Source organism: Geospiza fortis, unplaced genomic scaffold (genome assembly GCF_000277835.1).
Source record: "Geospiza fortis unplaced genomic scaffold, GeoFor_1.0 scaffold11, whole genome shotgun sequence".
Lineage (NCBI taxonomy): Eukaryota > Metazoa > Chordata > Aves > Passeriformes > Thraupidae > Geospiza > Geospiza fortis.
This window is the reverse complement of record NW_005054304.1, coordinates 10,626,044-10,641,641: the sequence shown is the minus strand read 5'-3', so window position 1 is coordinate 10,641,641 and position 15,598 is coordinate 10,626,044. Positions and strand designations below refer to the sequence as shown.

Here is a 15,598-nt window from a genome sequence, read left to right as displayed (position 1 = left end):
AAAGGAAGCAAGACCTTTGAAAATAAAAGGCTGCCAGCAGCTATTTGCAATGTTTATACTTAAGCCTGGGCTTGCCATACAAATTCTGGACCTGACATTTACATCTGTCATTATCATCAACAGGAGGCTCTTTCTGTAGCAAAGTCTATTAAGCATTTTAAGAGAAAAGTATCAGGCACCTCACTGGTATGGAGACTTACAGCACTTTTTATTTCAGATAAATTAAAAATATCCAAGTGGTTCAGTCTCAGCTGGAGGAACTGCCAGCAGTTCTTTCTCTGCCCTAGGAAAACCTCGGACTGGGTAACTTGGACTAACTGTGTATCTTGGCCTTTCACTGCAGGAAGGGTAAATGTCCTGCTAGAGCAGGAGATCATTTTGGGGAAACATGCATCCATCCTACAATCAGTTGCCTGACACAGGACTAAAGTGAGCCATGATGCCAGGCAATGTTGTGTTTCAGGGTGAAACAGCACTTCTCTCCACTTTCTAAGCAGAACTTTATGCACAGAGAGCAGGAAGCATGACAAACTGAATGCCTCTCCTGAATTTATGACTTAAAACCACAATTTACACTACTATCATGTGTTGCACTATGTCTGTGTGTTCTTTAGGGGTGAAAAGCACTGACAGTGATGCTGTACAGATGCATATACAGGTAGATAAAAGGCAATCAATACATGCGCCAGCACAAAGATTACCTACCTAAAACTTGAATTTCAATGGCTCCATGTCCTTCGGTGACACACATGGAAACTCCAAAGAGTAAGATCTGAGGAGAATATCCCAAATTGAGAACTTTATTGGGGGCATTTTAGTTAAAAATGCTGATTTAGGCTAATTCATGATTTTGAAAAGAGTTTCAGAAAAAAACTCATCATTTGTGTCCCATCAATAACTGTGATTATAATACTGAAGGAAAAGTAGTTTTGTACAAATTGATGGCATAATTTCATACCCTAGAGAAACCTGCTTGCAATCCCCACAGCTATGTTAAATCATGACAGAACATAAAAGTCATTCTATTGATTATCTCACTGTCGTAGGGAACATACTTTTTATCTGCTTTTGCATACTTTAGGTTACTTTGCAATTCAGTATATTTAGGTCTTGAGCATGCTAGGCATCTCTAGCTGTGATGTAAATGAAACAAAATGACAAGCATGAAAATTAGCAAAGGTAAGTCTTAGGAGGAAGCATTACTGAAATATTGCTGTAGACCATAATAATGGTGCCATAAATCTCCCTTTCGTTTTTTGTATATTTACATAACTTCTGCAGATGGTCAACAGTGCACATCAGACACCAACATTCATTCCAGTTGCTAAGAGTTTTGTGAGAATAAGAAGGCTCAGCAGTTGTATGATTTAACATCAGGATGTCACATTTTACGAAAGTGCTGAAGGAAAGACAATCTCGACAGACTGAAGTTTGCTATGAAATGAAATGAGGCAGCAATCTATAAAGGTAATTATTTTTATCTACATATATAAGCTCACATATATAAATGTACATATACTTCCACACATGCATACTGTATCCAGTTAACTCCCGATCTCCAATTTGACTATCTAATAAGCCAATTGGCCTAGTTCTTCCATAATTTCTGCAATTCTTTAAAAAGCCTTCCTGGTTTGTTTTAGAGATCTCAAGAGACAATTTGTTACCTTATGGACTGATCCCATTTACTTGCAAATAGTCTTGCCTCACAGGATTATGGGATCTGCAGAATAACCATTCATATTTCTAAGTCTTTTACAGGAGTGTTTGCATATGATTGTTAGTTTTATTAGATTAGTTATTAGTTTTCCCCTCTTTATCCAAGCCTGCTTTGCTTCTTGCTCTCAAGCAGATAAATGGCTACACAGAAGCTAATAACTGAAAGCAGGGATGAGCTATTTGTGTCTGATTGAATTTGGGTAGTAAAATAAAATTATGACAAGAGGGTCGAGATAACCTGGGCTGAAGGATGAAGGTTTTTCTGTTTCCAATCAGAAAAAACCCTCTAATTTCTAGCAGTGCAATTAAATATCAGCACCTTTTTTTTTAAGCTTAAAAGAACTGCAAGAAATGCCAAAGTTTGAGTTTGTTGTCTTAACAACTGTAGTTACTATTGACATTATAAGATACCAAGGAAGCAAAGAAAGAATTGAGAGACAGTAAGCAAAAATAATTCCTGAACACAAGCAGATGACACAAGAACCTTGTAAAAGGAATCCTATTTTTAAAGCTTAGACAACACTGTTATAACTGGAGTTACAATTGCAAGCTGAGTGTCCAGAATCAGGATGAGACACAAGAATGTTCCATTAATTTGCTCCGTTTAGGAAAAGGAAGTCTTACTTGTAGGTGCTCCTTAGTTGCCTTTTTTGTAAAACTCATGTGTGATAAATCCCTTAAAGTACTCAAGATTGAGTCTCTCAAGTTTAAAAAAATAAGGCAGTTGATAGTTACTAATAATGAAGTGGTAGCTATTGGAAAAAGAAGGCAATTAGCTGACTTGGAATGGCAAACTGTTTGGAATCAACTAAGACAATTTATATACTCTTTTGCTCATAAAATGCTGATGATTAGAAAATATTAGGGTGTTCACAGATAATTAGATGCAACTAAGAACCAACTGTGCTATAATGGTCCTTATCTGGATAGCTAGTACAAATTAAAAGAGTGCAAGTCATTAAGAGCAGTTAAAGAAATCTTCCAAGTCCCCACCTGTAACTTTTTAACACAGCATGCCAAGCTAGAAAAGATTATAGAAACATGAGAAGAGAATGTAGAAGTGCTATTTCAAAGACTGAAACACTTCCTCCTTCCCTAATATATTTTCTTTTATTTTTGTCCAATTGGTTTCCATAACTACGGACAAAGAAATCTGTGACTCTAGGCTGCAATGCCTTACTGCTCATCCTTCAGCAAAACCAGTGCAGCGTTTTATCTTCTTTGTAAGTAGCTGGGATCAAACCTTTGCAAGTAAATCCCAAAAATGGTATTCACTAAGTTGTGAGAACAATGAACTGTCACGGCAGTCTCAGTTTTGATGTTTAACAGGTCAGCAAAGAACTGCATTTAGTCAGAATATTATTCACCTGCTGCTGCAATGCATGGAAGTGTGTGGTTGACTCAGGCTCCTAGTTGACCCTGACTGCTGTCCTGAAAATTCATGATGGCCCACAGGTGATATTTTTAGACCAGCTCACAATTACAGTCCAACTGTACTTGTGACTCTTAAAACTGGCAAGAGAGGTCAACTACCCATTTTTCCATTCACATGCTACAGGTATGGTCACTAAATTTTCTTCTAAAAATTTAGTCCTATAAATCACTTTTCTTTTTTAAAAAAATATTGATTTGTCATATTATTTGGGGTTTAATTTAATGGTTGCCCCAGTCAGTGAGCAAATTCACAATTTGTGAGAATAAGAAAGGCTCAGCAGTTGTATGATTTAACATCATGATGTCACATTTTACGAAGGTGCTGAAGGACACAAATCTAGAGGACACAAATCTTACACAGTCTACCCATGAATGCTGGGCCAAACATGAGCTGGGTTCCTACAAAAGGGACCCTTCCTCATGGAGACAACCAAATGTGTGGGGTAAGGTGGAAGTTTGGTAAACTCCCAGCATTCCTTCCTGATGGTAGAACACAGGGCTGGTGAGCACCCTGATTGAAGAGCTTGGGATACTCCTGCATTTCTCACTTCTGACACTGCTTCAGTGGCTCCTGTGAATAGTGTGAGATGAAAGATGTCCTTTAGCAGAGAGGAGAGCAGCTAGTGAATCCTCCTGGCTGTCACTGAACCACACAAACTGCTTTATTGATTGCATCAGAATAAGCTCTCTTACTAGAAGGAAGGAGTCATTTATTCAATGTTCCTAACAGTTAAGCTGTTCAGAAGCTGCTTGTTTGGGAGATTTATCTCATAATTAGTTTTCCTAGAGAAAATCTGCTGGGAGCTTGGTCACTGAAGCAAAACTGATAACAGTATCTCTACACATTGCTTCTGGATTCATCTGTCTTGAGCTACCAAGTCTACTGTATGCTCATTAGTCTTAATTAATACAGAACATTCTGGTAGCTTTGAGGTGAGAATATATATTTGCTCCAAATATTGTAACAAAGAAAAGTACTGAGTTAACACGATGAAATATAATAAATGTGATACTCATGCAAAGTGGTCAAGCAAAACAGTTCCTGGAAACTATATGTAATGAAGAACTAGAAAGTTGCTATTTAGAGAAGATGGAAGAAGTACTGTAAACAAGAATTCTTAGATAATACAAAGAAAAGAGGAGGAAAAAACCCAGTGTAAGAACAAGTGAAGGAGATGAGACACATACAACAGTTATATTTGGAGCTGGATGAGTAACACAAAGAGCTGAGATCTCCAGAGAGATGGCACAGAAAACACACATGGAAACTATACTAGAAGAGATGATAAAGCAGATTAAAAATGTATACAATAAAGCCTATGGACCATCCTGAAAAGTAGAAAAGTTTTGGGGACATAGGATTGGAAAGTGAGTTACAGCAAGTGCTTTCTTTCAGGAAATGGTGAGTAAATAATAAAGAAGATATTTCTTCCTAAGATGAAACACTGCAATTCAGGAAATGTAAAACAATATAATTATTAACTGTATTTGTAATCTGTGCCATTGCAAGTCAGGAGAACAGCCTCTCTGTAGCCTTCCTAATGTATTCCTATTTTCATTTTGAAAACTTGAAAATGTGTGAATGCTGTAAATATATTTTGGCACATTAAAACACTTGTGTGCAGAAGCAAACTAGCTATTAGTTTGTACAACTAATGTAGAATGCTATTGTGTTACTTTTATTGGTCAAGGGTTTCTCATTTAATATACTCTCATTTAATATACTCTCATGAGTACCTAAACATCTCCAATCAATGGGATAATGAACATAAACTTATAATTTGTAGACACAGAACAGTGTTGAACATACCTATAAATGATTTCCCATTTATTTTAGAACAATGTAACATATGGTTTTACATACATTTCACAAGGAGAACTGTTTGGCATATACACCCTTAAATAATTAACAACACTGAACATCTACAACAAATTAGTCTTATGATGTTGATACTACTTGAGAGGGGACTTAATGTAGCCTTCTAATTAGCTTCTGTAAATCTGTGTGAAGCATCTTTATGCTTTGCTTTTAGACAAAGAAGTAAGTTCCAGATGCTGATCCTAAAACTTCACACAATTTATGTTATATGGAATTGTGTCAGGAATATCTAGTATTTTTGGGAACATCATTTTACTGAAACAGAAGATTGTATATGTGAATTAGGTCCCTGATCTCTTCAGAATAACTTAGTAAACCTACAGATGATTTTAACTTCATCTTTTTTTGTTGGGGTTGTTCTCCTGGTAGACATAAAGCAAACTTTCAGTGTTGTTTACCATTCTCATTGCTATAGTTCATCAGCATGCCACAAAAGACAGTCAAGAGCTTCTCACTGGCTGGATCTGTTTTACTGCACAGTGACCTTAAATGGTCTACTACAATATGTGCACCACCTGCATGGTCAACTGCGTTCCTGCCCTCATCTGTAAAACAAAGAGTTACATTAAAAAAAAAATGAAACCAATCGCCACCGTCGAATCCCGAACGTAACAGTAATCATACAAAATGAAGCTTTTAAACAGAGTGAAGTCATTCCACCAGTGTTGTCAAATTCATCTAGAGAGATGCCTGAGGGCCAATTTTTAGTGCAACAGAGCTAGGAAAGTTAAAACACCTACAACAAAAAGGATTAAGCACCTGGCACTAATACCTTTGTAGAGGAGTTCAGTGTTTGAGGCAGAGCTGCTGGAGCTGATAAATAATAGTCTGAAGATGCACTGAGTTTTGCCAGAGGGAGGTTCTGAGCACTTGATACAGCTTAGTCCATATACAGGTAAATTACTCTTGCTGTTACACAGATCAAGAAATTGAAATACAGAAAATAAATTGCTTGCATTACTTAAAAACAAAAAGAGGAATAAAATGGACAAAGCAGACAGAGGTGCTAGTTCCCAGTGGCAATTGTTCATGCACTCAGTCTGCCACACAGCATGTTCTCTGCACTTCTGTAGCTGAAATTTAATACCACAATCAGATACTTTTTGTATGGCTAAAAGAAAAATTTACTCTGCATCTATAAAAGACTACAATGTTCTGAAGGGTTGTAAATAACACATCATAACCTTTGTATGGAACTCTTCCTATACAACAAATCAGATTGGACACAAATCTGGTGTAGGAATAAAGGAAAAATAGGCATTCTATTACGGTAATCATCAATACTGCTTCCTTCCCCAGCAGTAAGCAATAGACAACAGTCAATAAACTAAATTCCAGGGCTTCCAAAAGGAGAGATTTCCATGTGAGCTATCACTGGAATCAGCTGGAAAATCTGGATGAAAACAAAACCTTCTGGGGGGAAGGAGGAGGGACTCTCTAAAGGTTTGCAATATAAGAAAAAATAATGCCCTCTCCTCAATTTCTTCATGGCCCCAAAGCAAATCTCCGCTTCTACTTGTTATTTGCACTCTACCATCCCTCCTCTCTCTCCCCATCATAAGTGCAGGTCAAGCACCCAGTTTTCATCATTCTGCAACATATTCAGCATGAAACCCAAGGTTGTGCACATTTATAATATGATCTTCCACTGTAAAGTGTTCCACTGCTCTGCAAAAAGAAACTTCTAAATCTTCCAGTTCTTGTTAATACCATTCATGATCTTTATATACCCCTTATACTATATATAAAGAACAGGATTCTAATTATTGCATATAGGACTTCAGAAAATTTGCTGAATGGAGCTGAAGGAAGGGTAATTCTTGGCAGGTCTTAAATTATTAGCAAAGTAGAAAGAATTTTGCAGAATAAATTCACTGCCATCACTGTTTCCACCTTGGACAGGATCTGTTTTGCTGCTGGCATGTCTATTTCATTTTGAAAAAGGAGAAATTATAATCTATTAAACAGTTAAATTCAAGGTAGGACTCTGTGTCAAGTAGCAACTAATAAAAAAAGGACAAACAGAAAAGAAATTTCTCAGATCCTCGATGCCATAACAAACATAGCTGTAATGCTGAAACAAAAGGAAGTCCTACATCAAAATGCAGTGAAACAATATAGTCAGGTGTTTAGACTCAGCGCTTACATGTACCAAATCAGCAGAGAATAAAAATAATTTGGGTTGGAATATTCAAGCATTCTGCTTTATTTTCCTCTTCTGGTATATTTTACTAGAAAATTTATGTAAATACATGATTTTGTATTTAACTCATCTGTTCTGTGAATCAAAACAGGTATGCAAAATGAAACTGAATCACTGATTTGGATCAGATGGACTGAATGTAGTCTTCAAATTACTATCATGCAACTTAAATCAACAAACAAAGATGATGAATTCAGGTAAGAATCACATGTCAAGCTCAACTCGGTGTCTTGATGTTGATGAACTACATGTAAAATATGTAAGCAAAGTATAATAGAAAGGTAGAGTTTGGTGAGTGTTTGGAAACAAGTGTTAAAACACCAAAAAAAAATAGTTACAAGCCAAGTTCCTTACCTGGACAGAATTTGGCAGAACTCTACTGAAAATTACGGTGTGATAATATTTTATGAAAAATTTAAGTCATGTATCCTTTAAATTCTCTGGTTTGTTAAAAACTGCTGCACAGTCTCTCACTTCAAATACATGACAAAACTCTTATCTACACAATGTTTTTGTTAAGTAAACAGATCACCAGCTTCTGCTGTACAGACTGCAAAAGTAAAGCAGGAAGATTCAGAAACAAATCTCACTCCAAGAAATGTCTGGCCTTATGGTACACTCAAAAAGTTAGGTACAAATGAACCTCAGAAGGTGGCAGGCTGCAAGAGCCAGCCTTTGACAGGACTGCATATGCTGGCAGACTTGTAAAGGAGATGCCATAACTGAGTTTGTTGCTCTCCCTCCTTCCCATGCTGGAGCTCACCCTGCATGACTGCTTCTCTGCCCCAGGCAGCTGAGTGAAGAACAGACCTGGGTGAGTGCTATAATTAGGATCTCCTGGTGCTGCCTTCTTTGCCCAAGAGGATTAACTCAGCTCATTAGTGCAAGGCCACAAAGAATCCTGTGCCAGATGTCAGAGGAAAACCCTGAAGGTCCTGCCTGCCCACTGCCAGCACTGATGTGACACTCTGCAGCATCCCTAAGCAGAAAGTGTAGTCCTGGCTCAGAATGCTTCATGTGCATTTCACCAACTCGCTTCTCACTAGTCCTCTGTTGCTAAGGAACAGATTTTGCACATAAGAATACTCATCAAACTCCAGATCATTTACAGTCAAAACAAGCCCACAGCATGTTGCTGAGTCTTGTTCTCAATCCAACTATTACCTTGCAGTTCAGCAGCTCTGTGAACTCCCACACTTAATGTGCTTCCAAGCCTCCCAGAAGCTGTGTTGAATTTTTTTCCCTGTGACCTTTTTAAATAAACATTTTCTATTCCTAAGAGAACAGTGATTGAACAGTTTAATGACAGCATTCACATTTCTGCTTAAAAATGCTTCTCTGCAGCTCACAAAGGGCAATGCTGCTGTATAGCTTTTTTTAAGTACATGTAATGCAGTCTGAAGATGCCAAAATGAGAATTTAAGAAACCAGACAGATTCTTTTCCCTGTAAAATGTACAGTAAGATTTATTACAGGATGAGTTATTACTTCACAATATGCTCTAGCCCAATTCAACACAATTGTCTTTAAGAATTAGTACAGTCCCTTTTTCTATCCTGAGTTGTTCAAAGGAGTTTTATGCAAAAAAAGGGTTTTAAGTGGATTATCCAATTACTGTAACTGTTGGCATTCCCTCTATGAATAGTCTTGTCAAATCTTTCTGTTGCTCAACCCTGCCCAAAGTCAACAATCAAACTTTTTTAATGTACGGGATTGTTAAATCTTTACAATGTAGCATTTAGAGCGGTTTCAATTTGCTTTTCCCAAGCCGATTGCATCACTTTCCCTCGAGTTTTTTTCCCTAATTCACCAAGCCCTAAAACAAATTATTAAGTCACAAAAGGTCAACAAGAAAAAAAATCTAAGTCAGGAAAAAAGGCTGTGCCATAATATAAAGAGACATCAGAAAATATTTAGGCTTAAAAAATACACCCATTTCTCAGATGATCAGCTAGAAAATGATTTGATGGCATTTCTTAAAAATAAGCTTTTGGGCTTTAAGTATCAGATTTATACTTTGAAATTTTCTAGTTTTGTCTTGCAACTGGATACCTGAATTATCCTTTCCCCAGTTCATGTTCTGCACAAGTTTATTGGTTTAAATAGTTGCATTGGTTTAAATGGTGCAAGTCAGGGAGGAAAAGACCATCAGCATGATCAAGGTCCCTGACTTGCATAAACCAAATTGCCAAGACAGCAAATTTGGGTGACACGGGAAAAATACAGTATTTATTTAAAAATTCTTTTTACTTGTGTAATGATCAAATAATTTAAGTGACATACTGCCATTTTACTTTAATTATTTCATCATTATTGCTTTTGGCTACAATCCTGCATTTTTTGACCGAAATATTGCTTAGATTGGACAGTTCTTTACAGATAACTCTTTCTTGCTTTTCTTAATTAAAAAAAGAAAAACTAATCTACATTAGCCCAAGTTGGGGGGTGGGAGGGACTGTTCTTTCTACATGTTCTATTTTTACTTTCCTCTGTTTTTTAATTAGGTCCTCTTTGCAAGACCTTTATGGTGAGGCACTCATTTGCTCCTGCTGCTTATTCTTTCACCTGAAACCATAATGGTCTGATAGCAAACTGGCTGCTGCAAGGAAATTATGATGTGACAGATATTACAAACATGTGTAAGGAAAAAACTGCAGGAGTAGATATTACAAACATGTGTAAGGAAAAAAATCCTGGTCACATGTGGAAAAAAAGAAAGGAAATATTCAAAAAGCAATGGCAAACCCTGAGCTAGTGTAAATGACATTATCTATGTAGACACTAGAAAAATACTGCCACTTAGATAAACTGGGACTTTACCTTTTCTTTTCCTGCCTGAACACTGTAAGATTAAAACTTTCCACACAATTCTGTCATTCAGTTTTAACACTTTACTCTACTTTTTATCCTCAGTCTGGTTTGTGTATGCTTTTTGGTCACTGTCCCTGTCAGGTCTCTGACTGCATGACTACAGACCACAACCCTGTTACACAACACACAGTAGCATTTCATTAATTTTATTTTTCAAGTAAAGAAAGCTTCATGTGATTATACCACACTACTATTGTTTGCTGCTTTTTCCATGTCTTCTGTGCAATGTCTAAGAGGGACATTACACAGCAATACTGTATTTTAAGATTCACATTTTAATAATTTGAAGGATAATTTTTGGATTGCTCTGTCTTGTACTGCAACTTCCCTTTCCTTTATTAATTCCTTTAGGAATTATAATGCTGATTACCAGAAATACAGTTTTGTTTTATTTGCTTACTGGTTAAAATCAATCAACGTAATCTTAAAAGTTTTGCTTTATAAAGAAAAAAACAATGTTGAATTAGTTATGTTTGCTTCAGATAACAGAATTGTCCTGCAGTCAGTTCATCTTAAAATGCTGGCAGCTATCCTTAGCCCTAAGGGTAAGCATTGAAGGTACTGTTTGATAAGTTATTCTTTTAGAATAATTGCTAAAATAATAAATATGTAAACAGTAAACTAGGAGACCATTATCTTTTAATACAGCCCCTTTGAGGACTGAAAATAGGCAGAGTTGATCTTTTTGGATAAAACTGTTGCCAACAGTTTTTTTGGCTGAAGACAACTGATGCAGCAGTGTATTGGCCCTCTTATGCAATTAGTTTATACTAACAAAAATACAATTTTAAAATGTATCCAAACAGAAATCTAGAGATATTTTTGGTAGACTCTTCATAATATGTTCAATGTGTGGACCACAGGATATCAGTGCCATCAAGCCCTAATCTCTTTCATGATTTCATTTGTTTACAGAGTCAGGAGCTTGGCAGAACATTTGAAGGGAAAGGTAAGTGTGCAGGTATTGAAATCTCCCTAAAGCTATGCTGAGGTAGCAGTCAAATGCAAGCTGGATTCAAGACCAGAATTCAATTTCATTAACATTTGCTTATTAGTCATATCCCTCTTATGTCATATTAATACAAGAAAAATAATTTGTTTCTTATTTCAGACAAAAGAACAGTGATGAATTTACTGCTCAAGACTTCAATACTTGCAGTCAAATGCCACTAGTGGATCTGATATTCTAATATAGCAGCAGAAATGTTTCTATCAGCAACAAGACATACAACACTACTACACTCAGTATTGGCAAGTAATTTGCTCTGGATTCCAAGGATACTTCAGTGTGTAATTAAAATGTAGTAATTAGTGCTACTGAATTCTGTTTGAAATTAAAGAAGCCAACTTAAAGAAGAAGAGAATGTTCTATGTAGATATACTAAAGTCAGGTAAAGGTCCTCAAATCTGAATGTAGCTTTGCCTTCCTTTTCATATACAATATGCTTACAGCAGACTCTTCAGTTGATTTTATAACTCTATGAAACTCCTTAGTAATTCCATTGCAGTCAAACAAATTACTCTAGGTTTATGAGAGTAAGTCAGAGCTGAAGCCAGCTTAGTATTTCATATAGCACAAAATAAATCATGGAACCCGATTACACAGTAAAACAGCAGGCAGTTTTTCTACACTGGAAAAAAAGCATTTATAGAATCTCTTGCTATTAACAGAATAGACCCACACACCACAATTAATTTAGAATTCCTACTCCCAGGCCTGCAGTGCAATGTTGTCTCTCAGCTTCAAACTCTCCAAGAGGAAGGGTGTGAAGTGAGCATGGCATGGTCACAGTCATGTTGCAGAACAGGGGTATGCTGCTGACTGCTACTGAAAGGAGCCCAAATGAGCTGTGGGTTGCTACCAAATCAGCCAGAGGAGCTGTCCCAGAAAGTGTGAAACCCATGGGAATTTGGAATAGGTTGGGAAAAGCCCAAGAAGGAAAAAGTAAAACAAAAGCAAAAGAATCGACCATAAAGCATATTTGTGGATTCTACCAGGGTACTTTTCTTTCCCTGCTAGAAAAAGAAGGACAATTATTCCAAGAATTGAAAAAATAATAAGTGGATATGGGATCTACAAACAGCTAAGGCAAGTCCTGGGTGTGGGGTCAGTGCTATTTGTTCCAGGTCATGAAGTCTAGGAGGAGCCTAGCCTGAAAACTCATAGGTTTTGCATCATCTCTCACATGTCTTTTTTCTGATGATCTAGAAAGATTTCCTCATCATTCTGATTCCATTTAGGCCAGCTGTAAAATAAGAAGTTAGAATAATATTGTTTAACAGCTTCCCAAGAACATTCATGATTAATTGCTAGTAAGAACTCTATATTACTGAGGAAGTATATGTTGGCATATATGCACTCTAGTTTCCAGCTGATGCAATACTTGTGTGCAGAGTCTTGGAGAAAAACCTGCACTATCAAGGACCTCTGAAGTAAAAATGCTATGGTAATGCTAAAGGTAAATCACTATTACTTTACAGTTGAAACCTTGAATTTGAATTCTCTGCAAGCAAAACACTCAGTTTTCAAGCAACAATTTAAGGACTCTGGTCTTGATATCTTGGTATTTCTTGGGAAACTTCTTAGTAGGTGGCATATGCATTTGGTAGGATCTAGTACAATGATAAGTGAAAAATCGTGCTAAGATGCTGCCTAGCTGCATGAATCAGGGTGACCTTCATAAAAATGATTAGCCAGTAGTGTACCATTATCTACATCAGTTGTGTTCTAGGATTCCGCTGGTTTTCCATATGGTAATGAAACAGGTTGTGCCATTTTTTGAAGAAAACTGAATTTGACTTCTTTCCAGTGTGTTTTATTTTAGAGTGTCTGATTTTCTCCTGTAGATCTGAAATTAATCGTATCTCCTGAGAGAACACAACTGTACAATTGAGCTGTTTCTTATTTTTGTTCTTAGACTTTTATACCAGATCCCCGCAAGAGATCTGTACATTCTTATAAAGTAGGCAGCTGAGGCTATGGAATTTATAGCATGTATAAGATCTTTTTAACAAGATGTGATAAAATGTTCATGTTCTGGAGTTGAGGCTGAGATGAAGAGGCATCTGGTTTTATGTGACAGGCCACGTAGCTGAAATTCAGCTAGGAGGCTTGCCATCAATACAAGTAAGACTGCATAGATAACAAAGAAATATACAACTTGGGAAATGGGAAAAGGACCCAATAAATCTCCTGCTGAGAAAGGTAGATAAGCAGCTGTCAGAGTAGATGTAGAATGAGCTGGCATTTTTAGCTTCTTTCCAGCTGTATAAGGTGCTTACATACCAAGTATGGTTGCTAAGAACATGTACCCAAGCTGGCAGTTTCATGAAGAAACAAGGCTGTGGTACAAAAAGAAGTAGCTTCTGGATTACACAAGGTCTCTAAACACTACAACTAATATGTATATTATGGAAGGGCAGAATGGGAAATTTTTCATTTCCACTACAAGATATATAGAGAGCTTAATTGCCTTTGCTAGCTTTCAGAATATGTGAATGCTCTAAACAGCAAGAAGGAAATATTTTCTAATGGGCAAGAGCCTAATCTAATCACAACTGAAGTCAATCAGAATGCCTCCCTGTAGTTTGTATGGCTTCTGAATCAGGCTCTAAATATCCCAGCCTTTCACTTCCTCTTAGATTATCACTTTTATAGCATAAGTATGGCAGCCTCTATCATGTGCACAGTGCTATATAAAAACACAGGAAAGTAGTTTGTCAATCACTTCAGAACTGAAGTATTTAACAAGTTACCTGTGCAAAGATCACTGAGATTAGGATAGTATGTGCATTGCAAACTTTATGATAAAAAATATTGTGAGGCTATTATTTGCTAAGAAAATACTACTAATTTAATATAGCATCATCATCCACTAAAATTCTTGATGAAATTTATTTGATTGGCCTGATCTTTCACCTAGACAAACTGCACTGGTGTGGGGGGTGTCAGAGTAGGAGGGAGACCTAGCCACACACAGGTTTTGTCTTTCTCCCACATTGTCTTGTTGGTCTTGCAAGAAAGTAAGCCTAAGTTGAAAGCTGTAGTGTCAGTTTCCCTGTCCCCCATGCACCTGATCAGCCACATGAGACCAGTCACCAGACTCTTCCCAGCCTACTGTGAAAAAAGCCACCAGAGAGAGCCGAAGGGTGTACTAATCACCAGGGTGTTCATTATGTGATCATGAGGTGCAATTTGGATAATGCTTTGCTTTAACTTAATAACCCAATGGCCAGAGCTGATGGTAGAAGATAATTCTTAGGCTTTATCTACAGCAGAATTAGCCATTCTGCACTGATCTAACACATTGCTTTTTGCAGCAAGAACTGTATTGAACGTAACCTTTCCAAAAAATGGAGATGAGATCTTTACATTGCATGTGGAGCCAAGGTGCAGGGAGAACTTAGAAGAGTTTGGGAGGTATCCCTTATTTGTAACATCTGTAGCTTTGTAATATGCCTTAAAGGGCCAAATTCCTAAAGAAACAGCACCAGGAAGAACGACAGGTGCCAGAAAGACAGACAGACACTAGAAAGGTACCTATAGTTTGACTCATGAATAAAGAGTGGTGAAACAGCTAGGATAGCTGTTATGCTCTGACTGGACAGCTCCTAAGAATTGAGCTTTGATTATAAGCAAAACCACATAACTGGTGGTTAAAAGGAAAGAATAGGCTAGGAGCTTTGCACCTAATAATATAGGCCTGATAAAATATTGCCCATGAAGGAGGCCAAGGATTCTGTTGTTTGGGAATTTGGAAATACAAGCAGCTGTACTTGGTACAGGCTGTAGATACAATGGAGGAGAAAGCAGGAGGGAGGAAAGATCATGTCTCCATTTCTTTACTTTGCACTTTCTGCTTTGATGAAAATTTGAGGGCTGAGGTCTATGTAGCATTTACTAGATAAAGTGTGTAGAACAATTACAGGCTGTACAGGAACATGCAGTAATGTATCTGTTCTTAAACTGTAGGGCTGCACTGAACAATCTGCATATAGTTGCTTCTGACAGTCTGCAATTCATTACTTCTGACTTAAAATCTTTTTATCTGCCTCAATTGTTTCTTGTATCTCTGCACACAAGAGGAAGGCTGGGAGACCAGAACCTCATCAGTACTAACAAAGCTTCTTTCTACCCTGCTTTGCAATTATATTTGCTTATATTCTTGATGTTCAGAGATTCACATAATACAGATTTCTTCAAAACAAATACTTTAAAAAGGATGCTCTCAAGGCTGCTTGGTAAAAGTTTGACCTACTTTTTCCTGTTTAACTTTTTATGTAATGCATTTAATTCTCTGCATTTTCTCCCATGTTCAGATAGGTAATTAAGTAGGGTTTTGAGGGCTAGCACATGTGAGCACCCAGACAATAACAGGTCTACCCCCAACATAATAGACAAGAAAATCTATCAGTAAGTCAAGCGGTTTTCATATCATGTTTTCTGTGAGGAAATGAATCTGTTCAATGAGGTCTTTGGCCAGGTGTAATTC

General features: G+C 37.1%; 1 protein-coding gene across 3 annotated transcripts in view; it reads right to left on the bottom strand.

The window, feature by feature from the left end:
- Nucleotides 1-15,598, bottom strand: part of RAP1GDS1 (Rap1 GTPase-GDP dissociation stimulator 1) — a 59,073-nt gene that overhangs the window by 20,265 nt on the left and 23,210 nt on the right. For 2 of the 3 annotated variants that reach the window (XM_031066358.1, XM_031066357.1), the window contains exon 3: nt 5,431-5,577. The exons of the other annotated variant lie outside the window; for it this stretch is intronic. In XM_031066358.1, the coding sequence (XP_030922218.1) occupies nt 5,431-5,577 (147 nt within the window). The remainder of the gene's footprint in view (nt 1-5,430; nt 5,578-15,598) is intronic. 3 annotated transcript variants of the gene reach the window in all.